The sequence below is a fragment of the Spermophilus citellus genome (genome assembly GCF_964194105.1).
Source record: "Spermophilus citellus genome assembly, chromosome: 1".
NCBI lineage: Eukaryota > Metazoa > Chordata > Mammalia > Rodentia > Sciuridae > Spermophilus > Spermophilus citellus.
The window spans coordinates 208,712,182-208,738,971 of NC_138182.1; the positions used below are offsets into that span (position 1 = coordinate 208,712,182).

At 32.6% G+C, this 26,790-nt stretch overlaps 1 protein-coding gene across 3 annotated transcripts in view; it reads left to right on the plus strand.

Annotated features, from left to right (window-relative positions):
• SKIC3 (SKI3 subunit of superkiller complex) overlaps window positions 1–26,790 on the plus strand; it is a 106,043-nt gene that overhangs the window by 64,794 nt on the left and 14,459 nt on the right. For all 3 annotated transcript variants that reach the window (XR_014020338.1, XM_081278516.1, XM_081278517.1), the window contains 8 exons: window positions 1,647–1,868; window positions 3,699–3,771; window positions 6,453–6,506; window positions 6,618–6,729; window positions 10,781–10,909; window positions 15,868–15,989; window positions 18,434–18,592; window positions 22,843–22,995. Coding sequence is in view for 2 of the 3 variants with exons in the window: in XM_081278516.1 (XP_081134642.1) it covers window positions 1,647–1,868; window positions 3,699–3,771; window positions 6,453–6,506; window positions 6,618–6,729; window positions 10,781–10,909; window positions 15,868–15,989; window positions 18,434–18,592; window positions 22,843–22,995 (1,024 nt within the window). In the remaining variant the exon portion in view is untranslated. The remainder of the gene's footprint in view (window positions 1–1,646; window positions 1,869–3,698; window positions 3,772–6,452; window positions 6,507–6,617; window positions 6,730–10,780; window positions 10,910–15,867; window positions 15,990–18,433; window positions 18,593–22,842; window positions 22,996–26,790) is intronic.

Sequence of the window (26,790 nt, forward strand, 5' to 3'; positions counted from 1 at the left end):
GTGGTTATTACTTTTAAAAGTAACAAAATCAGTTTGAACATTGGAAATAGAGAAAAAAATAGCAAAATGTAATCTTTCCTTTTTCCTTTCTTCTATGAGAAGGAAACTTAAGGTTTTCCTTCTTGTATTATATTGTTGGACCCAGAGCTAGATGTTCTGTTTCTATTTGATTTTTTATGTCATCATCCAAGTAGCACTACTGAATGCTCCAGTTCCTACCTTCTTGGCATTCTTTGACTTTCTATGAAGAGATAAGATTTATTGGTCTTGTTTGCCATTCGTATGTTGAAAACTGAGCAGTATCCTAGATGCTTATATGGGGAGAGTAGGAGTAAATTCATCATATAAGGGGAAAAAATCTAATTGCCAATTTCATAGACTTTACAGTATTGAATAAACACATGTTAATCCCTGGAACATGGTAAAAGGCAACATGCAGGTACTGAGCATTTCAGTACATGTTTGCTTGTTACTGGAATGTATTCATTTTTGTAATGATTTAGATTTACATATTAGTATTAGAGTAGATAGGTTTTATTCCTTTTGAGCGAAGGCACAAATTGGAATTTCTTTTGTTATTAATATTAAAACTTATATATTGCTATATACTTTTATGCTTTCTTTGTTGTACCAAATGGCAGTATATATTTATAGTGATAGAAATGACACTGACATCATACTCCAGGTTTTTACTTCTACCTTTTAAAATTCTTTATTGTGAAGGGTTACTGTAGGTATTTTAAGTAAGCTACTTACTCCAGAGCTGCTTAGGAAAATTCATGATTTTATACCCGATGATCAAAATTAAGTGCAAAAGAATTAATTCCCCCTTCCAACAAATGGTTCAAAGACCAGTATAAATGCTTTTGTTATATTTTAGTGAACTTTGTTTAAAAAGCTTTTGAAAGCTTCTTCATTTTATTACAGTACACAATTCATAATAATTATTTAAAAGTATCATTTAGTTTGTAGAGAGCTAAGAATTCTTCATTTAAATTAATATTCTTAAAAATTATTTACTTTTTCTTCTTTAAGTCTAAATAAGCCTCACATTTTACAGGTGAAAAAGGAAAAAAATCTACATTTTTTTATTGTATGTTTTACATTCACGATATTTAAATTCTCCTTAAATTATAAAAATGTTTATTTGAAGCCTACTGGATGTAGCTACATTGTGCTTATTATGTAAAGTGCTGGTTTCAGTATCACCAAGCAAATAGGACAAGAGTTCTATCAGAATGATAAAAATCAGATCTTATATTAAACAGATTCTTCTTTTTTTTTTTTTTTAACTATTCATGCCTTCCAGGATCTTATTGAAACTGAACATTTTAACAAATTTGTTCTAATTATTTAACTAGAACTGAGACCCAAAGAAGCTGATTTACATTTGCTTCTAAAGAATGGACAGAATGACCAGAGAAGAAATTTGGCTATTATAGGTCTACGAAAAGCCATTAGCACTTTTTATCAGTCAGAGAAATTGCTATCTATAAAAGCCAAGAAAGTTTTCTTATATTACTGTTAAAACTGGCTTATTTGATGAATCTTTAAGTAAAGTGCTTTTTGTATTAATCGTCTTTTACTATTATAGATAAAACTACTATACTGATAGCTAACAAGCAGTTATAAAACTGTGTTTACAGCTCTATTTTAAAGGAACCAACCATAGAAAGCCTTCAAACCCTGTGTGCTCTAGGATTGGTAATGCAGGATGCTACACTGTCTAAAGCAGCACTTAATGAGTTACTGAAGCATATCAAACACAAAGACAGTGATTATCACAGGTGCCTTCTTACTTCAGCTATTTATGCACTCCAAGGCCGCAGTGTGGCAGTACAACGGCAAGCGTCTAAAGCTGTTCACAGGTAATGTGGTTATGTTTGTCACTTGGTCTTTTTTTTTTTTTTTACCTGCAAATCCGATAATTTTATTCTTTTTTTAATGCCGAGTAATATTCCATTTTGTATATACAGCATAGTTTCTTTATCCATTCATCTGTTGAAAGGCATCTATTGTGAATTGTGCTGCTATAAACATTGATGTGGCTGTGTCCCTTTAGTATGCTGTTTTTAAGTCCTTTGGGTATAAACTGAGAAGTGGGATAGTTGTGTCAAATGGTGTTTCCATCCCAAGTTGTCCAAGGAATCTCCATACTGCTTTCCAGATTGGTTGTGCCAATTTGCAGTCCAACCAGCAATGTATGAGTGTGCCTTTCCCCCCACATCTTCACCAACACTTATTATTGCTTGTATTCTTGATAAACTGTCATTCTGACTGGATGAGTAGATTTGATTTGCATTTCTCTAATTACTAAAGATGTTGAACATTTTTTTATATAGTTGTTGATCAGTTGTATTTCTTCTCCTGAGAAGTGTCTGTTCAGCTCCTTAGCCCATTTATTGTTTTGTTGTTGTTGTTTGTTTTTGGTTTTGGGGTTTTTTTTGGTGTTAAGTTTTTTGAGTTATTTATATTTCCTGGAGATTAGTGCTTATCTTATGTGCGTGTGGCAAAAATTTGCTCCCAAAATGTAGGTTCTCTCTTTGCCTCATTGATTATTTCTTTTGCCAAGAAGAAGCTTTTTAGTTTGAATCTATCCTGTTTATTGATTCTTTTTTTTTTATTGGTTGTTCAAAACATTACAAAGCTCATGACATATCATCTTCCATACATTTGATTCAAGTGGGTTATGAACTCCCATTTTTTACCCCAAATACAAGTTGCAGAATCACATCGGTTACACATCCACATTTTTACATAATACCATATTAATGACTGTTGTATTCTGCTACCTTTCCTATCCCCTACTATCCCCCCTCCCCTTCCCTCTCATCTTCCCTCTCTACCCCATCTGCTGTTGTTTCACTTGGTCTTTAGTAAGATGAGGTAACCATGTCTATATTGGAAACCAGACTCTGGCTCCTTGAAATTATACATAGGACCAGGCAACTGACTTTACCAGTTATTTTTTCTATAAGGATCTTTTTAATTCAGTTGATAAATTTGGCTCTTACTTGGGTAAAAGCCCAAAACTTATTTTGATGTAAAAGCTCTTATTTCCTGCAGTTTGTAATATTTTTAGTCCGTTATCTAATACAGGGCAGATTGATGGCTTTAGGAACTTGGGGCCACTTAAGTATTCATTAATGTCTCAAAATTTGGACGGTAGAAAGCTGTCATTATCAATAGTGTTTATTTTATTTTCAGAATGTTATGTCTGTCATTTCTTTTTCTTCAATAGTTAATTATTAATAATCTTTGCTAATTATATTTTCAAAAACTTAAATTATTTTAATATGAAACTTCTTATGATGTCATTTTGATTAGAGTACATCCTCTTATAATTCTTTTTATCTCTTTGTGTTTTCTTTGAACATAATACATTTCCTTAATCTTGTAAAATACATTTCTTTGAACATAATTACATTTTCTTAATTTTTCTTACTTGTTTTGTGGTTTTGGGATTCTCCTGTTGCTGATTTTTTCTTTGTATTTTTTTAAGAACTCTTAATGCTTAGAGAAGATATGAAATTTGTTTTCTAAAATTTAAGGCATTTCCAGTCATACAAGGATAATTCATATGACCTTGTCCTAGGTGTCAGAAAGGTTTTAAACTTAGTAAAATGTTGGTTGGTTGTAGTTTTTTTGATTGAAGTAACTCCCTTTTCTAAGGCCATTACTTTTGATGATCTCTGTAGTAACCCAGCTGATCCTGCTCTTTGGTCTCTATTATCCCGAGTTGTTGCTCAGTGTGCTCAACGAAATGCAAAGGTGAGTAGTGTTCTAAATTCTGGAAAAAACATAACTTATGATATTGTAAACATAATTATAATGTATAGCATTATTTTTCTGAAATATAATAAATACAGTGAAGGGAGTTTTGTCATTTAACAAAATGTTCCATTATTCATACAAGTCCTAGACTGAGTTTTCTCCTTGTACTGTTGTACCATTTAGGGTGTTTTGGAAGCTACAAAGAAGTTGGAGGTCTTTTTTGAACACATATGTATTGTGTAAATGCCTATATGTTAAAGTAATGTTCAAAATATAATAAACATTAGCTATTGTGGTTTTAGATTCCAAAAGATAATTTTATTTAAAAACTACTTACTCTGTGTGTGTGTGTGTGTGTGTGTGTGTGTGTTTTGCTGAGGATTGAACTCTCATGCATGCCAAGTAAGCACTGTACCACTGCGGCACCTCTGCAGCCCTTCAAAAATTTCTTAAAGACTAGATAATGGGAATTTGAACTCTGTTAATGTCCAGAAATATAAATATAAACACAAAAATTTTGATACCCTATAAAGGATTACATGTTGTGTTTTAGCTCACAATAGCCAGATATTTTCAAGTGTCTATATTCTTTTAATTTCTATAGTTAATATGTCCCTTTGTAGTTCACCTAGCTAAACATCATAGTAATAGCAAATATGTTTTGAACACTTTATCATGTCTAGTAATTCCAATATCTGAAGTCTTTGTGGATCTGTTTCTGTTGTTTGTTCCCACTGGTTTTTATTCATGGTGGCCTTGTTTCTTTGTTTACCTGGTTATGTATACTTAAAAATTATTTCTAGGAATAATTTGAGGCCTAAGATCAAGGTACCTTTCTATAGAAAGAATCTGTACCTGCTTTATCAGGTGTTTGGTGGCTCTACCAATGTAGAGCCTGAGGTTTCTAGACCAGCCAGGGTACTTTGTATCTGGATTACAAAGTCATTTGAGACTTTATCTCTAATTTATACCTTTGAGTCTCAGCTATTCTATTATAGATCCTTTTCTCTTATCCTTATGTACCACCTTCCTTGTTTGAGCCCTAGGCCTTAACTTCTGTCCCACTAGGACTCATGTCCTTCAAGGTGACAATTAAAATTTGTTAACAGTCTGAAAATGGCAGTTATCAGGGATAAAATAAACCCAAATTAGACCCAAAAGTTTGTGGTTATTACTTTTAAAAGTAACAAAATCAGTTTGAACATTGGAAATAGGGAAAAAATGGCAAAATGTAATCTTTCCTTTTTCCTTTCTTCTATGAGAAGGAAACTTAAGGTTTTCCTTCTTGTATTATATTGTTGGATCCAGAGCTAGATGTTTTGTTTCTATTTGATTCACTTGCATCTCTAGATTCCAGTTTTCTCTTTTTTAGTTTTGGCCCAAGTCCTTAATGTCTTGACAGTTATTCAATGCCTTTAAGAAATATGTTTTAAAAATATTTTATCCTAGTACTTCTCAAACTTTAATATGCAATAAAATCACCTAGTAATTTCATTAAAGTACAGATTCTAATTTAGTAGTTTTGAGTAGGGCCCTATATTCTGCATTTCTAACAACCTCCCAGGGAATGTTAATGCTGCTGATATGCAGATCATGGTTTGAGTAGCAAGATTTTATCCCATAGTTTTAGTTATTTTTGATAGATGCATAGGTTCATAGAACCCAAATGGTCATCATTATTAGACACTGGAATGAAGTACTCGTTATCTGTCAGCTACTGTAACTAAGCATTTTAATATATTGTCATATAATTTCAACAATTATATGAAGTAAATGCAATTATTGTCCACTTTATAGAGTAGGAAACTTGAGATATAGAAGGTAAGTGACTTGTGCAAAATCACAGTTAGTAGTCATTGTGACAGGATTTAATTCAAGCTTTAATTCCCAAATCCTTCTCCTATTGTACTATGTTGACTTTTTTCTTTTTAATTCATCTTTTGTTTTATTTCAAAATATTTTAAAGCTTATGTTTTAGGCATTTTTAATGTACAAAGTCTGATACACTTCTGATATGAAAGGTACAGTATACATCTGATATAAAATGAAACCATTCTTATAATTCACTTTCTTTTATAAAAGTAAAATGTTGAATTTTTAAAATTATAGATTTCAAATTGACCTTATGAAAACTTTCATGATGCTGCGTATATGTACATATACATATACATATATGTATATATATATTATTTTGGATATTGAGTTGATTATTGTAGCAATGGTAAGCTTCATGGTGCTCTCAGACTTAGTTATTCATTTTACTAGGGACTATGGAGTTTTTAAAATACTATGTATTTTTGTGGCATAAAATCATACTAGTTTATCTTTGTATTGTTCTCTGTCTCCCTTTCTTTCTTCTATACTCTCTTATATTATTATACATTTATACATGTGTACATTTGTTTGGTGCCACTGTAAAATCATGTAACTTTTGAACCTTTGATGAGTATTTTAATTGCAGAGTTGAAATGATCACAGTATAAAAGGTTTTCTCCCATAAAAATATTAAACTGTTCTTTTAAAGTAGTAATAATAAATTGATACTTAAGGGATTCAGAAGTTGCAAATGAGATAAAATTGAATCTTTCAAATTATTTAATGAAAAGATTTTATCAGTTTTAATGTTTACTATTTCATAAAAGTTTATGCATTTGTCTAATCAGTATTTTCTCTTACAGGGGGGTGCTGTAGCAGGAAATGTGGCTCATATTCTGGACTCAAATCATGGAAAGGTTAGCTTACGCTAGAACAATGGAAATTTTTAACATGTTAATTAATGATGAAATAATAAAATAAAAATTTTCATAGCTTTTTGGTCAGTTTGATCCTTTTCTCTTATCTAGAAGGCATTACTGTACACTGCAATAAATCAGTTGGCAATGGGAAGCAGTTCAGCAGAAGATGAAAAAAATATCGCACTAAAGACTATACAGAAGGCAGCTCTCCTTTCTCCAGGTAAATATATTATAATCCATTTAATTACTTCAGATTCTATCAATCTTGCATTTATGATCTACAAGAGCAAAACTTGTATTTCCATGAAATAAGATAAAAGGGAATTTTAAGACAATGTCTTAGTGCATATTATTTGCTTGTCCGTATTTGGTTACTGATAATTAAGAGGATTTAATTATCAAAACAGGCTTAAAGGGAATGTGTGTTTAAAGATACTTTATAACTTTGTAACTGAAAATCAAAATTATGAATTTTCAAGAAATAGTTTTACTTCTATTTTCTGTCTGATTTAATGAAGTTTATATATATATGTATATATATATATACACACACACACACACACACTAAATTATGTAATAATGCTTAGTTATTTTTATGTACAGGTGTGTGTCTTTGTGGTAACTGTTAGAAATGGCAAGGTCATGGCCTTACCCAAGCTAGCTGTTATTAGTTCCAACCAGCTGTGTCATATATTGCCATTGACAATAAAGGTAATGAGGAATTGCATATGACCGCTTTTGTGTATTTCCATTACCACTACTAAAAAATGTCTTAGAGGAATGAAATTTATAGCAATGTAAGTCTATAAGGTGAATTACACATAATATTATTTTAAATATGAAATATCACATCAAACAATTTCTTATTCTCAGAACATTTGAAACATTTTTTAGATCAGTATTCTATTGTTTGGCCAGGCACTATTGGGATGCAAATTATACAAAGTAAGTTCAGTGTTTGCAATAAATTGTAATGGTCCTAACTAAGCTGCAAGATATCTTAATATTTCAGGGATTATTTTATAAAGCAAGTAAATAGACCAATGCATGTTATATTTTCTTTCATTTTGACATGATTAGAGAAAAAAGAGACCTAAACATTTGAATTTGTCTATGATATATATTGACAAGTTTCTCATTGTTAGAGGTGTTCTCAAGTAAATACTAGATAAACTTACTCTCAAGAATTCTTATTATGTCTCCAACATGATAGAAGATCTGTTAGTCTTTGATTATGTAAATGACATAAACTTTAGGAAGGTGATTGCCCAGATAAGGTCCTTTCTAGTGATCTCTGATATTTCCCCACATTACCTGGAGAAATACATACTCGAAGAAAGCGAAATCATCATGTAAGATGTTTAAAACAGGGACCAAGTAGTAAAGCATGCTTAACTTGTTTTTGGAGACCAATAAAAGTGAATATAATTGTAATTAGTGTAGTGGCTATATATCTAATTCTTGAGATCTTTAGTTAAGCAAAGTACAGATTTTACCATAAGGAATGTTTTCAGGAATTTAAAGATAAAAGAGTTTAGAATTGAATGGAAGAAGATCCAATTTCTGCTAAATTTATGTTTCTAAGAGATATTTTTAACTTTTAGCAATCTGTATTTAAAGAGTTTCAAGTTTATAGTTTATATATTTTTTCTAGTATCACTTTATTTCACAGGGAATTTGGGTTACTGATTATCTATGGAAGAGTTCATGGAACGAGGGCTGGGGATGTCGCTCAGCACTAGAGTGTTTGCTTGGTGTGCGTCAAAATCCCCATCACCACCAAAAAATAAAACTAAAAAAGAGTTCATGGAATTGGCAGTTCTTCTGTATTGTGGCAGAGGAAATTGCTCCCCACTAATGTCCGTCCCCTAACCAGAAATATTAACTATAGAATACCTTAAGATCCCTATGGACTGGGGCCAGGACTCAATGGTAGCACACTTGCCTGGCATGAGTGAGGCACTGCATTTCTATTCTCAGCACCACATGTAAATAAATAAAATAAAGGTCTATCAACTAACTAAAATATATATATATATATATGTTTAAAAAATCTTAAAACAAACAAACAAAGATCCCCCAAAGGCCTGTTGATTTAATCTTAGGAGTTAAGTCAGTATTCAGTCTATGTCAGATGTAATTATAGGATTTTAGACCTAAGGGCGCTTCAGCCAATGGATAGTTCAGTTGCCTTGTTTTACAGAAAAATGAGTCCCAAAGGGAAAGCGCCACACTGTTAATTTGTGACATTGCTAGACCTAAACTCCAGCCCTGAAACTCAGATCATTTTACAGTAATTAGTTGTCATTGTACATTCTAAGGGCTGGTCCTCATTTGTTTGTTCTGGAGTTTGATTATGTCTTCTGTTACTTAAAAGAAGATAGTCATTATCTGGGAAGAAATTATTTTGTAATATGGAAGTATACATTTAATTTTTTGTGAAAATTTTTTTAATCTTGCATAAGATTTTTAGTGATTTTTGTATTATGAGCGATAATACTGATCACCTATAAGTGAAATAGGTATATAGTGCAGACATTTGATAGGAGACTTATTTTGGATGGTCTAGTGAAATAGAAAAAAAATAAAAAGAAAACTAAAAGGTATTGTTAAAAGACTATGTTATTAACTAACACCTCCTGAGATTTTAAAATTATCCTTTTGTTTTTTAATGGTAACAAGACAAAAATATTGATGAAGTAAACTGCAAAATAGGATTTTTTTTAATTGATTATTTAAAGCATTACATAGCTCATGATATATCATCTTTCATACATTTGACTCAAATTGTGTTTTGAACTCCCATTTTCACCCCAAATACAGATTGCAGAATCACATCTGTTACATATTCACATTTTTACATAATGTCATATTAGTGACTGTTGTATTCTGCTACCTTTCCTATCCCCTACTATCCCCCCCCCTCCCATCTTCCCTCTCTACCTCCCCTGCTGTTGTTCAATTCTCTCCCTTTTTTTTCCCCTCCCCCTTGCCCCTCATGACCTCTTATAATTTTATGTATCATTGAAGGTCTCCTACCATTTCCGTATGTTCTCCCGCAACTAAGAACAGAACAGGAAGGAAGAGCATGAGGAAAAGACTACAGTAAACAAAGACGAATGGGGGGAGAGAAACGGAGAGAAAATAGGATTTTTAATAGTAAAAGACCAAACAAATTTAAAAAACAAACGAAAAAACCTAAGTTCCAAATCTTCTTTCAACTGTTTCTTTTCACAACTAATTTTCTTAAACAGAGTTTATACATCTAATCTCTTTCTGTTATCACCTCTTCAACTCACTATCAGGTGTCCCCTCTCACCTGAAGCTGCTGTCCAAGTGAGAAGGAAGAAAAGATCAGATGAATGAAGTGATACATAAGTGTATAAATGCCTTATTTGTAATGATGGAGTGTCTGTCATGCCTTCTTGGTAGAGAAGAGATAAAATGTTAGCCTTTGCTTTGTCTCATCCTTTCCTAAGAACTTAAAATCTGGGCTGGGGATGTGGCTCAAGGGGTAGTGCGCTCGCCAGGCATGTGTGCGGCCGAAAACTAAAAATAAATAAATAAATATTAAAATTCCCTCCCTCTCCCTCCCCCTCCCTCCCTCCCTCCCTCCCTCCCTCTCCCTCTCCCTCCCTCTCCCTCTCTCTTTCTCTCTCTCTCTTTCTCTCTCTCTCCCCCCCCCTTAAGAAAAAAAAAAGAACTTAAAATCTGTGTAATCTTGTTTATCCTGAGTGATAAAAAGGAGCATCTATCTGAGCTTGTCCTTGGTGTGTAGTGAAAGGGAATGAAATTGCCCCTTCCACACACTTCACTCTAGGTATCTGAGTTGACCAGCTTTTGAAGAAGAGCATGATAAGATATTTTTCCTCCTCTAATGTTCTGGGGGGGGGGGCGGGAATCTTTATTTACTTATTTATTTTTGGTACCAGGGATTGAACCCAGGGGCACTTAACCACTGAGCCACATCCCCAGCCCTTTTTTTATATTTTATTTAGAAATGGGGTCTCGCTGAGTCGTTGAAGCTGGCTTTGAATTTGTAATCCTCTTGCTTCAGCTTCCCAAGCCACTGGGATTACAGGAGTGTACCACCAATGTAGTAATCTGTTTTTTGAAAACAATTTAGTTTTTGTTTAAGGAAGTGAATTTTTCTGAGTATATAGTTGATTTTTCTTGGGGGGAGGTGCTACTAAGAATTCTTATTCTAAGTTTTGATAGCTTTTTGACATAATGTTATTAACAATCCTTTTAACTATGTTTCCTGTATTTAGGTGACCCTGCTGTCTGGGCTGGACTGATGGCAGCCTGTCATGCTGATGATAAGCTGGCTCTAGTGAACAACACTCAGCCAAAGAGGATGGATTTATACTTGGCACTGTTATCTGCTGTTTCTGCTTCAAGTAAGTTTAAAGAAGCATTTTAAAAATACATGATTTAATTCAGGTTCCTCAAATGATTAAATCAGGAACACAAATAACTGAGCATATATTGTTATAAAATGTGTTCATTAAAAAATTCATGGTTGTTAGGCTGGGACTATAGCTCAGTGGCAGAGCACTTGCCTAGCATGTATGAGGTACTGGGTTTGATCCTCAGTACCACATAAAAATAAACAAATGAAATAAAGGCATTCTGTCCAGCAACAACTACCAAAAAAAAAAAAAAAAATCACGGTTTTAGCTGTACAGAAATGTGATGAGTGTACTGTACTTTTCTAAATAGCTTTAAAGTCCATTATATCTGGAAGCTGAGTCTTTGTTGTATAGCATTTACCTGTTTTGAGACTTAGCCAGTGTTTGGGGATTCAGGTGACTTGGAAGTCTTTACTGAAACCAGCTCTAAAAGTGTTCTCTGATTCTTCCTGGGAATATTGGCCAGAGTAGCTGTTAATCTCCTCAATATCACTTATAATTCTGCAGATCTGTTCATTGAAAAGTGATCTATAATTAGCATCTTATATATTAGCATAACCTACTTTTTTGTCTTGGGACAGTAGTTTTTCACTAAATTAATTTTAGATTATCAGTTATTGTTTTGGTAAATGTTAAAGATCATTATTGCCTGTCTCTTAGGGACTACCAGGGCAAATTTTTAAAAAGTAGGTCCTTCTTTAGTGGCATTGTAAGATTGAAGTATTTTAATAAAGTGAACTTAAAGTATAAGTCAAAAATATGATACAGTCTCACTAAGTTGCCCAGGCTGGCCTTGAACTTACAATTCTCCTGCATCAGTCTCCTGAGTAGCTAGAATTTACAGGTATGTGCTACCACACCTGGCCTTGTCTTCCACTGTTTTTTTTTTTTCCTTTTAGTTTTAATTCTTCACTTTATATGATTCCATTTTGTCCCCATTTTTAGCTTATCAGTTATACTTCTTTAATTTTTTATTTATATATATTAAGTTATTGCCCTGGAGTTTGCAATGTATGCTTAAAACTAATCTAAGACCACTTTCAAATAACACTGTACCACTTCATGGGTAGTATGAGAACCATATAATAAAATATCCTAATTTCTCTCTCCTGTCCCTTATATCCCTGTTGTCACTCATTTTGCTTATACATGAGCATTTATCAGCATTCATACACACATGCACTTAAGCATACATAACTTATGAAATTATTGCTATCTTTTTTTTTTTTTTTTTTTTTTTTTGGTACCAGGGATTGAACCCAGGAGTGCTTAATCACTTATTCACATGTTTTATTTTGAGACATAGTCTCTCTAAGTTGCTGAAGACCTTACTAAGTTGCTGAGGCTGACTTTGAACTCATAATCCTGCTACCTCAGCTCCTTGAACTATTGGGATTACAGATATTCACTACCATGCCCAGCACTATCATTATTTTGAACAATTATTATCTGCAAAAACTAAGCAAACAAAAAGACTTATGAGCTTGGGAATATCGAACCCGATATTTAAATAATCTTTAATGTAAGCAATGCTGTTATTGTGGTATATAAGTTATTTATTTAGGATTTAACGTGTCCTTTTGACTTGGGTTTTCTCAAGTAATATTCTGAATGTAAATAACTGAACTAAGAAAATATAAAATTAAGAGTGAAGACTATCACTGTTCCATTGGAACAAACTATAAAAAGAGGTATGGGACTGGGGTCGTAGCTTAGTGGTAGAGTGCTTACCTAGCATGTGTGAGACACTGGGTTCAATCCTCAGCACCACATAAAAATAAATAAGTAAATAATGTATATAAAAAAAAGAAGAGTATAATTGTGTTTCTTTCTCAAACTTTTATCAAAGATGTTCACTACCTACCTTTCTTCTAGGCACCAACTTCTCAGTCATTGGGAAGGAAAAATGACCTATTTTCCTATTTTCCTGAAACACAGAGATTATACCCTAAAACAGAGATACATACGTAAATACATGCATGCATATGCATCTCCTTCCATATACGTATACTTAGAAAGTTTCTTTGTCTTTGAAATTAAAGCTGTTTTTATTTGCAGATATGATTATGTACATAGAAGTAGTTTAGGAAATTACCAAAAAAAGCCACTAGAACCAAGAATTAAGCTCAGTGTGTTTACAGGATGCAAGTTCAACATAGCAAAATTGATAGTATGATTATATACCAGGAACCAAAAGTTGCCATTAAAATAAGCTACTTAGGGCTGTGGTTGTGGCTCAGTGGTGGGGCACTTGTCTCACATGCGTGAAGCACTGGGTTCAATCCTCAGCACCACATTAAATGAATAAATAAAGATATTGTGTTCATCTGCAACTAAAAAAAATATAAAATAAGCTACTTATACTCCTTATAAAAAATATCCTTATAACATATAAAATATTAAATATGTAGAGATAACTTTAACAAAATATGTGTAAGTCCCATATACTAACAAGTACAAAATACTGCTGAGAGAAATGAAGTACACAAATATTAATGGATCAGAAGATTCAGTATTTTCAAGATGCCAATTCATTCTAATTTTTCTTTATGGGAGATAGTGGTTTAATGTGTTGCCTTTCAGGGTAAGATTTGTATTTTGTTAATTAACAAACTATTTCCAGTCTTCTGTAAACTCTGAAGGTTCTTATTCCTCCTTTTGATGTTTTTTTTTTTTTTTTTTTTTTTCCTGGCCTCAGGTAGTTTCCCCACAGTTGTGCTGATCAGTTGTGAGCTAAATAATTGAGGAGTCCTTTTGTGGATTTCTAGAACTCTTTTTGCAGCTGTCTCCTCCCTAGTACTATGCTCTAGAACTCTTTCCTGGTTTTCCCAGTTCATCTCTTCTATTTAGGGAGTTTTTTGGGCTCTACTGGGGCTCATCTTATTTGTTTCCCCTCTCACAAAGAGCATTGTTTTGCATGGATTGATAACTGAGAAAACAGTTAAACAGAAAATCAGTAAAGAGGTATTAAAGACTTGAAAAACACTGTCAACTAACTTGACATAACTGACATTATTATTATTATTGCACTTTTATTGATCTATTTCTTCTGACAGTTAAATGTACCCTTCAAGTGCACACTGAACATATACCCAAATAAATCATATTATGGACTACAAAACAGGCCTCAATAAATTTAAAAGTGTTCAGATTATATAAAGTATGCTATCTTAATAAACTGGAATTAAATTAGAAATAAACTGGAAAGTTCTCAAATACTTGGAAACTAAATAACATATTTCTACATAATCTAGATCCAAGAACAAGTCAAATGGAAATTGGAAGAATATTTTGAAATGAAAATAAACACAGCATATCAAAATTATGCAAAATTGCAAAGCACTACACAAATGGAAAATTTTAACATTAAGTGTCTATAGTTAAAAAAGGAGACGCGCTTTCTTGACATCAGTGATCTCAGTTTCTACCTTAAAGTCTAGTGGATGGTGATCCATAATGGAGGGGGGGGAATGGGAAAAATGGAGGAACTTTGGGCAAAGGGGAAGGAGGTATGCGGGCAGGAGAGATGGTGGAATGAGATGGACATTATTACCTTAGGTACACGTACAACTGCACATATGGTGTGACACAACATCATGTACAATCAAAGAAATGAGAAGTTGTGCTGCAGTTGTGTACAATGAATCAAAATGAATTCTGCTGTCATATATACCTAATTAAAATAAATAAACAATAAATAAATAAATAAACAAACAAACTAAAAATCTAGAAAAAGGAATAGGAAATTAAATCCAAAGTAAACAGGAAAAAATAAAGAGTTGAAATCAAACAGAAAGTTAATGAAAAAAATGAATTCTTTGTAAATCACAATAACATCAATAAACCTTTAGCCAGATGGATCAGGAAAAAGAAGATGGACTGTGCCCATGTCACGAATGTGAATAAGATCTTGAAATTGTTAAGATACAAGTAGAATAATAAAAAAGGTGAATAAGCACCTTGAGCATCTTTATGCCATGACATTTGATGACTTAAGGGAAAGTGAACAAATTCCTTAAAAGACATAAAGCTTGCTCAAGAATAAATAAATTGAATAGCTATATATCTATTAAGGACATTGAAAATCTCACAAAGAAAATTCTAGGTCCAGATGGATTTCACTTAAAATACTACTAAGCATTTAAGAAAGAGGCAATACCAATTCCATACAAATTCTTCCAGAAAAATCAAAGAGATGGTAACTCTTTATAATACTTTCTATGAGGCTGGCATTATTCTAATACCAAAACCAGACAAAGGCATTACAAGAAAACTACAGAACAACATTACTCACAAATGTAGATGGAGAAGTTCATACTAGAACTTCAACAATTCAAATCCAATAACACATGCAAATGATCAAGTGGGGCTTGTTCTTGAATTTGAAAATGAATGCCAAAGTGTATACTATATACTGTGTGATTTCATTTATGTGACATTTTGTAAAAAGCGTATTGTGACAGAAAATAAATGAGGAGTTGCCTGGGGACAGAGAGAAGGTTAAGGTGAGATTGGATGATCTGGAGAAATAAATGATTACAAAAGGGACAGGGGGAAATTTTTGATAATATTGAGTATGTTCATTATCTTAATTTGATAATAGTTCACTAACATATAATTATGTTAGAACTTTCCAAATGGTATAGTTTGAATATATGCACTTTATTTTTAAATCTTTAAATATTTTCAGCGAATTCCCTGTTTCTGTGGATACAGTGATTTTTTTGTTTGGATCATAATAATGTGGCCTCAAGTTATTTAGCCATAAATACTTGTGCCATGAAACTTTTCAAAAACTTGTCTCATGTCAGCATAATCTATGGTATTTCACTACTATATGTAAGTTTTAAAAATTTTATATGTGTAGTACTTTCTGCAACTATTTATTCCCTTGAGGATGTATTATAAATTACAGAAGAAAGTAACAGTGATATTTTTTTTTACAGTTAAGGGCAAGGAATTTCTTGAAAATTATAACCAATCTCTTGAAAGGTGGTCTCTCTCACAAGCTGTCACTGGTCTGATAGACACAGGAAGAGTATCTGAAGCTGAAGCTCTCTGCACAAAGGTATTATTATATAATTATGCATTGAACTTGTGGATTCTTATTTTACTCTTTTTTTAAACTTAAAAATAGCTTCAAAAATGAAATGTGTGTTATTTAAAGAGCATATAGTGGTGGTGATTATGATGATAACATTCAGAATTTATTGATTTCTTGCTACAAGTCAATCTCTGCATTTAACATTTTGTATTTGAGTTTTGCAACAATCCTGTGATGTAGGTATTTATATAATAAACATTTTTACAAGTGAGAAAATTAAGGCTTAAAGAAAGTAAGCACAGGGGTTCACAGCTAAAAATAGTGTTGCAGTTTGAACTCATATTTGACTCTAGGACTCCAGCTCTTAAAAAAACCTTTTTTATTTTAGTTTTTGGGTACCATTAACGAGGCACTGTTTTCCTTTGATTTTTGATTGTTCCCTTCAGAATGCTGTGTTTTTCAGGATCCCTTCATTTTTCTTCCATTTTTCAAGTTCTGAGCCACATAGCATGAAAATTGATGAATGGGAACTGGAACTAATCCCTCACAAGTAATGTGTTACATGTCAGGATTATAGGGCTATCAACTTGGAGGCTCTGTGAGTAAATTCTTAGCATTTTGCCTAGCACATAATAGGGATCTGATAAATATTTACTGAATGAATGAATTAATAAATCTACTCAGAAATAAAAATTAGTAGTTGAGAGTTTTAAACATGTTTTTTCTTGGAAACATTGTTTCATGAATGCTTGCCAGAGATATTGTGTTGTTTTTTGAAATAAGGTTTTTGAAAGAATAGTTTTAAATTTTATAGAGAAAGAAAAATGGACTTGCTAACCTTCTGAGAAGCAGAGTGATTACATTTTTCTTCTTCATGTAAGGAATTCCATCTGAGATAAGTTCAGGACTGGCTGTTACACCAGGAGTGTTTATTCAGCATGAACTAAAAGTTTCCTTGTGCTCTCATAGAATCAAGAATGATATATGGTGGCTGGGGTTGTGGCTCAGTGATAGAGAGCTTGCCTAGCATGTGTGAGGCACTAGGTTCAATTCTCATCACCACATATAAATAAAATAAAATAAAGGTCCATTGACAACTAAAAACATACAAAAAAAGGGATCTATAAAAAAAATGATGTATGAACCTTTCCTTGGCATTTTATCGTTCCTATCTCTTACTTAGAAGAAAGCAATCCAGATACATTTTATAAATATGTCTGACTATGAACTAATGAATAAAAAAATAGATAAGCATGTTCTTGAAGGCCAGTTCATTCTTTTTTTTTTTTTTTTTTTTTTTTTTTGAAATAGTAGCTTAATGTTTCACCTTCAGGGTCAGGTTTGCAGTTTCTTAACTAACATAATATTTATATTTATTTACAGAGTACTGTATTATAATTCAAAATATATATAAATATATATAAATAAAAATAAATAAATATAGTTATAACCAAATCAGGATAACTAATATTCTCATCTCCTCAAATATTATCATTTTTTTGTGCGAGGAACCTTCAAACTCTTATTTCTATATGTTAGTGTATAAATAATAGCTCAGGAAAATATGGAAAGGGGCTATTTCTTTTACTACCAATGATTAAGAGGTCTGTGCCTAGAAGAAAGGAATGTAGTGGACATTGTAGTTTGAGAAAGAAGCACAATTTTGCCTCTTCTTATATGGTATAGTTTATTCCAGTGGAATGGTGATAGCCTTCGCTCTTAATTTTATATTTGCTTAGTTAGGTTATTTACATTTAGAACCTAAATTTTTCAGGATATTTCCTGAGAAAAATCTAGTCGAAAGGACATATTAAATCTCAAATAAATGGCATATCACGTTACTTAAAGATTATTTAAATATAAGTTTTGACCAATCAAATATAAATTAAGAGATAACTGAAAGGAAGTCTAGTAGAGTAGGGGAAGGAGATGGGAAGGACAGAGAGAAGGGAATCAGGGGAATCATGAACTGAAAGTGATTTTCATGTATGTATGAGTTTGTCAGGATGAACCCAACTACTATGTATAAGTGTAAAGCTCTGATATTTTAAAAATGCATTAAAAATACAGGGTTTGATATTCCTAAACTAGTTTGTTTATCTATCTATCTATCTGTCTGTCTGTCTATCTATCTATCTATTTATTTATTTATTTTGGTACTGGGAATTGAATGCAGGAGCACCTTACCACTGAGCTACATTTCCAGTCCCTTTTATTTTGAAAGAGTCTCTCTTAAGTTGCTGAGGCTGAACTTGTGATTTTCCTGCCTCAGCCTCCTGAGTTGCTGGGATTACAGGTGTACACCACTGTGTCCGACATATTTATTTAGCTTTTGCAATTGATTATTCTATAAGAAGAGTTTTAAATTAAGAAAAATTCCCCCCAACATGGAGCATAGCTTAATTTCCTTGTACTTACATCACTTAATAGCCTACATGATGTATTGCTATTTGTGGTTTAATTTTTAGAATTTAAAAAATAACCCGGATCAGCCAGCTATTATATTACTTTTGAGACAAGTTCAGTGTAAATCACTCCTGGAGTCACAAAAGCCACTCCCAGATGCAGTACTTGACGAACTTCAAAAAACAGTGATGTCCAACTCAACTTCTGTTCCAGCTTGGCAGGTAAGTTCTCTACTTTCTTACATGAGTTCTAAATTAAAATGCTTCATGAAACTAGTTGAAGTTAGGGATATACCCTTTTTTAATTTAAGTCTTGCTTTTAAACATACGTGGTAATCTCAAGATATAAATAGTATTATGACTAGAAAACCAAGGGACTTAAATACTAATTTAGTATCTTGTTACTATAATGCTTCAAAACTTTCTTAATTATGATTATAAATTTTCTCAACTTCAAACAATGGTAAAGACACTATCTTTTACATGGGGCTAATGCAGGAGAGGTAAAGATGTGTTCTAAATATTTCTATAATATTGGTACTTTCTTAACTCTGTCTTTAGAAAGGATATGTGTAGTTTTTCCCCTGGCTACTTTACAGGTAACCCTTATCCAATATGTTAATAGGTACTTACTGCTTTTGGAGATAGAAATTTTCAGGATTGATGCTCTTTCAGCTGTCTCTGATTACCCATAGTCACATACACAATAATCACTATGTCTTTTGTTCTTATTGATAATAATATTCAAAAACATTAATCATTTAGTTTAATTTTTGTTTCTTTCTGTGCCCCAGAGAAACAGAGACTTTTGGGTACAGATTTATTTTGTTTTGTTTTGGGATTGAACACAGGAGCACTTGACCACTGAGCCATATTCCCAGACCTATTTTGTATTTTATTTAGAGATGGGGTCTTATTGAGTTGTTTAGCGCCTTGATTTTGCTGAGGCTGGCTTTGAATTTGTAATCCTCTTGCCTCAGCCTCTCAATTTGGGGAGAATTGACACAGTAACACTCTGTTGATTTTTTTTTCTATTGGTGAATGTGGTATATTTCTCAGTTTAATTGTTTTGATATTTCTCTTTGCAGTGATTTAAAACATATAACCTACAGGTTTTTTGCACTTTTTATTGTTTTTCTCGTTCATTATAAGGTGCTTTTTCTTATATGTTAGCTCCACACATTTAGAAATTCAGTGATTTTTTTTTTCCTATATTAACTCTAGTACCTTGCCAAATTCACTTATTCTTTGGAATGGTTTTGGATTTTGTACAAACAAAATGAATGTGTTTTGTAAATAATGTTTTACTTTTTTCTTCCCAATATTTACACATTGATTTTTTCTTGCATTATTGTACTGTCTAGAACCTCTAATACAATATTAAATAAAAGTAGTGATAATATTCTTGTCTTATTCTTACCTTAGGGTAGAAATTATTTACCATTTCATTATTAAGTATGGTGTTTGCTACAGGTTTTTATAGATTTTTTAAAATCAGATTAAAGAAGTTCTCTATTCTGAATTTGTTGAGAGGTTTATTTTTTAATGATATGAAATTTTATTAAATGCTTTTTTGACATTTGATAGAATGACCTTTTCAAAAATCCTATTGATGTGATGGATTACATTGATTTCCAAATGTTAAGCAACCTTACCTTCTTAGAATTAGCCCTATGTGATAATGATGTTATGCTTTTTATACATTGCTGCCATCATTTTGCTAATATCTTGTTTAGAATTTTCATACTTATATTCATAAGAGAAGTGGACCTGTAACTTTTCATTTCCATAAGGTCATTATTCTGTATTGGTATCTATGTTTTTATAAGCATTTATACATGAGTATTATTTTTTCTTTACAGAACGATTCACCATTGAGGCCATTTAGGCCAGGAATTTGGTTTATGAGAAATTTTTTAATTATAGGCTAAATTTCTTTAATATACATAGGCATCTATATATAGAGATGTCATGTTTCATTAACATTGGTGAGTTGCATAGTTTTTCCATTGCATTTCAATGTCAAATTTATTGGCATTAATTTGTTCATTGTCCTCTACTGTCCCATTCTTCATGACTAAACACTCAGGATCACTCCAGATGAACTGGGCTGCATGAAATAACCACACAAGAGAGAGAGATACCTTTTTCTTTGGGGTCCTGTGATGGATCCTCTGACCTTAAAGGTCTGCAGAAACAGACAGAGAGCACTTGCTGAACCCTTTTATTGAGGAAGCAAGAGATATCATTCAAATGAGGCAAGAAGTCAGGTTTCAAGGTGTTGAGTCTAGTGTGGTGATGTCTGCTGTTGACTGACATCTAGGAAGGCCACACCCAAAGGCAGAGCAAGAGAAGGGGACACACAAAGGGAGTTTCCATGAAACAGTCTATCCCAAGCAGGGCAAAGGGGTAATATTACAAAGGAATAGGTGAATGTAGCTCATCTTGCGTCTGAAGACATGCCCTCAAACTTACTGGACTGGGGCAATGTCCAGGTTACTACAAGATATAGTGACTGGTCAAAGCCTCTCTACTTCAGGATGGAAGGCATGAATCATTCAGAGTGACTCCCCACAGTCTACCACTGAGCTACCTCTCTAACCCTTTTTATTTTATTTTGAGGCAAGGTCTTACTACATTACTCAGGCTGGCCTCAAACTTGTGATATTGCTTCAAGATTCCCTAGGGAGGGGAGGGGAGGGGGGATAGTAGAGAATAGTATAGACAGCAGAATACATCAGACACTAGAATGGCAATATGTAAATCAATGGAAGTGTAACTGATGTGATACAGCAATCTGTATACGGGGTAAAAATGGGAGTTCATAACCCACTTGAATCAAACTGTGAAATATGATATATTAAGAACTATGTAATGTTTTGAACGACCAACAATAAAAAATAAATAAATAAATAAATAATCCTCTTGAAAAAAAAAAGATTCCCTAGTGGCTGGGATTACGGGTGTGTACTGCTACACCTGGCTTTTTCATTATATTTTCTACATATTAATATTTTTTTCTCTGTTATTTTCTTTGCTCTACTTTCTTTGGGTTTAATTAGTTTTTTCCCTACCTCTAGCTTCTCAAGATATACTTGTTCTCATATGTACCCCATAAGATTTTATATAGTGCTTTCATTGTCATTCATTTCAAATTTTTTCTTAATTTCCACTGGGGTTTCTTTAACTGATTTTTTTTATATGAAGTATTTTGAAGAATATCTAACATGGGGGATTTTTTATATATGTTTATGTTACCAATTTCAAGTTCATTCTACTTAATCAGAATATACTTTGTCTGATTTTTAGTCTTTTGAAATTTGTTGAGGTTTGCTTTATGATCCAGCATTTGATCACTTGATAAATATTGTATGTGCACTTGGAAAGAATGTGTCTTCTATAGTCATTTAATGTAGTCTTTTAAATATGTAATTTAAATTTAATTATTTGTTTCAGTCTTCTTTCTCCTTACTGAATCTGTTTATTTATTTATTTATCATTACGGAGATAATGTGTTAAAAATCTCCTATGATTCTGAATTTGTCTACTTTTCATTTCTGCCAACTTTTGTTTTATGAATTCTGTGTTATTGGATATATACAAATGTAGAAGTGTTTATTTTAAATGGACTTTTTTTGATGCTGGTGATGAGAATTAGGTCCAAGTTCCATTTTCCAGGAATGTTGAACATTGAACACCTGAGAAATGCCCAGGCAAGCATAGAAAGCAAGTTTTATTTGAAGGATAAAGCAGATATAGACTTCTCTGCAGAGAAGGGGCCCCAGAGCTGGGTGTCCTGCCCCTTTTCTACTTTTTAGATTTCGTTTGTTCTCATGCTCTCCCCTCCTCCTATCCTGTGTCATGATTAGTGGCCAAAAGGTAGACCAAGGGTGGGAACTTAGCTGCCCAGGGGTCCAGGCAGGAAGGGAGTGGCCCAGGAGGCATTCATTAACAGTCCCTTTTATGGAGGAACAAATCCCTGGAGCCAGGTGTCCTTGACAGCAGGTGGTGGAAGGGGAAGTGTCCTGAAGGTATTAAAATTTTATTTTCTCCTGAGTCAGCCCCATCTTTGTGACCCAATCTTTACATCCCCTGCCTCATAATATTCTACCTTATTTCTTACTATTTTCTGTTGTAAAGTCTATTTTGGTTATTAATTCAGCTGTACAGACTTTCTTTTGGTAGTATTTACATGATAGATCAGTTTTTACATTTTATTTTAATTTTATTCCTGACTTGCCATCTTGGGTTTTATACTTTAAAGTAGGTATAGCTAGTAAGCTGTTACTGATAGAATTGGCAGTATATTCCTTTCTTGACCTGTGGTTTTTGTCTTTTGGGCACAGAACTTGCTGATAATAATAATTAAAAAAAAGTTTAACTTCATCAATTCTTCAGTTTGTTGGGAATGGGGAACCAGACAGTGTATTAAACTAAAATTCTCTTCATCCTTCTCCTTTTCTGTTCTTTAGTGGTTGGCACAGGTGTATCAGTCTCAAGGAATGATGGGTGCTGCAGAAATGTGTTACAGAAAGAGTCTACAAGTAGCATCCCAACAGGGAAGCTGGAGTGGGAAACTCTCAAGTCTATTGAAACTAGCATTGCTTGCCTTAGAAATCTGTATGGTAAGATCATGTTATAATTATGTGATTAAAAACTTGATTCTTTTATCCTTTTTTATTTCATTCTTTATCCTTCTTTAAAGCATTTCAAAAACTTTATATTCATCAAAAAGAAATTTTAAAAATGAAACAAAAATGATATCACCCACATAACTTTTGCTGGGGTTTATTTCATGGAGTTCCTATTGTTTCATTGTCTTCTATTGTGATCTCTTGATAGACTTTGTATTTTCACATCTCTTGAGACAAAACAGTAACATAAATATATTTGGGAGAAAAACTAAGTTCAAAAATTTTAAAGTTGAAATGAATGGATAAAGAACATGTGGCATATATACACAATGGAATATTACTCAGCCATAGATAAGAATGAAAATATGGCATTTGCCAGTAAATGGATGAAACTGGAAGCTATCATGCTAAGTGAAATAAGCCAATCCCCCCAAACCAAAGGCTGAATACCCTCTGATACAGATGCTAACACACTATAAGGGGTGGGGGAGGGGAAAAAAGTACTCTGGGTTAGACAAAGGGGAATGAAGGGAAGAGAGGGGATGGGAATAGGAAAGACAGTAGAATGAATTGGACATTAGTTTCCTGTGTTCACATATGAATACACAGCCATGTAACTCCACATCATGTACAACCACAAGAATGGCAAGTTATATTCCATGTATGTATGTATACTCCATGTATGACAAAGTATATTCTGCTGTCATGTTTAAGTAAAAAAATAAAAATAAAAAGTTAAAATAACTAAATAATTTTTTGAAAAGTTTAAAATTTGAATTAGAGCAGAATATACATTTTTGTTTCTTGGTTGATCTAAATTGGAATTAAATTCAGCTATTCATCTGTGACAAAAATGACAATAATTTAACATTTTAGGCATTTCTCAATTCTACTCTTTCATTTTAAATATTTTGCTGTTATTTAAAAACTTTACATCCATCAAAGAGAAATTTAAAAAATGAAACAAGAATAGCACCACCCACATAACTTTTGCTGACATTTAAAAAAATAAGAGCAATACAGATAAGAGAATGAAAAGACAAGGTAGAAACTGGGAGATTTGTAAATGATATATCTGATAAGAGACTTATACCCAGAATACATGAAGAACTCTGAAAATTCAACATTAAGAAATACATATGAATTCTGAAATTTAGTTAATCATGATATGCTAATGTTAATTTCCTAAGTTTTGACTAATATACCATATAATGAAATATGTTAATGCTAGGAGAAACTGGGTAAGAGTTTCATGGCAACTGTCTGTACTGTTTCTACAACTTTTCTGTAAATTTTTTTAAAAATGTTTTTATTTTAGTGCATTATAGTCACACATAATATTTGGGTTCATTTTAATGTTATCATATGTGCATGGAATTTAATTTGCTCCATTTCAGTCTCCAATACTCCTCTTTCCCTCCCATCCTCCTCTCCTTATTCCCTTCCTCAACTTTACTAGTCTTCCTATTTATTTTTTTAAATTGGCACTTTATAGATATAAATAAAGGTGGAATACACTGTGGTATAGTTGTACATGTACATAGCTTAATGTTGTCAAATCAATTCTGCATTTCCTCCTCTTTTCCATCCTTCCTCCCTCCTCAATCTCCTTTGACTCTACTAATCTTCCCTTTATTTTTGTGAAGTCCACCTTGTTTCCCCTTATTTTGCTCTCTTTACAGTGTGATAGAAAACATTTGACCCTTGATTTTTCTGAGTTTGTCTTGTTTTGCTTAGCATCATGTTCTCCATTTCCATCTATTTATCAGCAAATGTCATTCTTTCATTCTTTGTGACTGAGTAAAACTACATTGTTTATATAAGCCACATTTTCTTAATCCATTCATCTCTTCAAGGCCACCTGGGCTGGCTCCATAACTTGGCTATTATGAATTATGCTGCTATAAACATTTCTGGATCACTGTAGTAGGCTGATTTTAGTTCTTTCAGGTAAATACTGAGGAGTAGGATAGCTGGGTCATATGATAGGTCTATTTCTATTCTTTTGAGGCATTTCCATACCAATTTCTAAAGTGATTGTACTAATTTGTAGTCCCACCAATATTGTATGGGTGTAACTTTTTTCACCCATACAATATTGATAGAATCTCAGTATAGTGTTGATTTGCATTTCCCTAATTGCAAGAGATGTTGAACATTTTTAATATATTTGTTGGCCATTTATATTTCTTCCTTTGAGAAATGTCTGCTTAGTTCCTTTGCCCATTTATTTATTGGATTATTTGGGTGTGTTTTTTTTTTTGTTGTTGTTGTTGTTTGTTTGTGTGTGTGTTAAGCTTTTTGAGTTCTTTATGTATTCTGGATATTTAGGCCCTGTATGTATTCTGGATATTTATCAATGTGACATTCTGTAAGAGGAATTTGTAGCAGCTTATGACTTTATATCCTATTTTCTGATAACAATTTATGTATTAATCTGAAATTCTTATGTGCTGGTAGGGACAGTTCTTCAAGATACATATTTAAGGGTTTAGGGGTAAAGTTGAGCTGCAGAATAATATGGTGATACAATCCTATTTCAGTGTTTGTATCTGTGAGATATATATATATATATATATATATATATATATATATATATATATACACACCATGTACATTTATGTATATAAAGAAGCACATAGAAAGATATAATTATGTGGAAAGATACATAAAGAAATGTAATTAATGGCAATTACTTTAGATAATAGTACTGGTCATTTTAAAGGATGGCAGAGCATAACTTTCATTTCATACCTTTTGAGAGTGTTTGAATTTTTTATTATTAGCACATTACTTTTGTTATTAAAAGATAAACTCTCAGTTTTTCTATGTTAGGTGGTTAGAAGAGATTTTCATAGGCCTGAATTAACTCTTGCTTTTGCCTTGGTAATCATATGAATGTGATTTATTTATTTTAGGTATTTTGACAAAGAAACATAAGAAATAGAGAATCGTTTTAGCTTTGGCACCATTACTGTGGACTATATCCAAAAACTCCTTAGGTCAGAGGCCATGTTTTATACTTACCTACTTGCTTTACCACTGCCTTATACATTAGGAAGTCCCCAGTAAATACATTTTGAATGTATGAACAATTAATAACATGGTAAAAAAAATTTAATGTTGTTATGTTGTTCTTTATCTTCACCTTAATTTTATCTTGCTTACATTAATATGCAAAAGCTCAACGTATTTAAAGTCTATACATGATACTCCTCTTGTGTTTTTATGTAAAACAATCATTTTTATTTTTTAAATTTTGATTTGTTATATATGATAGAAGAATGCATTATAATTTATATTACACATACAGAGCACAATTTTTCATATCTCTGGTTGTATACAAAGTAGAGTCACACCATTCGTGTCTTCATACATGTACTTTGAGCAATGATATCTTATTCCACTATCTTTCCTACCCCCATGTCCCCCCTTATCCCTTTCCTCCTCTTTGCCCTATCTAGAGTTCATCTAATCCTCCCAGACCCCCGCCCAACCACATTATGAATCAACATCCTTAAATCAGACAAAACGTTCAGTATTTGTTTTTTTGAGATTGGCTAAATTTACTTAGCATTATATTCTCCAACTCCATCCATTTACCTGCAAATGCCATGATTTTATTCTATTTTAATGCTGAATAATATTCCATTGTGTATGTATACCACATTTTCTTTATCCATTCATCTACTGAAGGGCATCTATTTAGCTATTGTGAATTGTGCTGCTATAAACATTGATGGGGCTGTGTCCCTACAGTATGCTGTTTTTAAGTCCCTTGAGTAT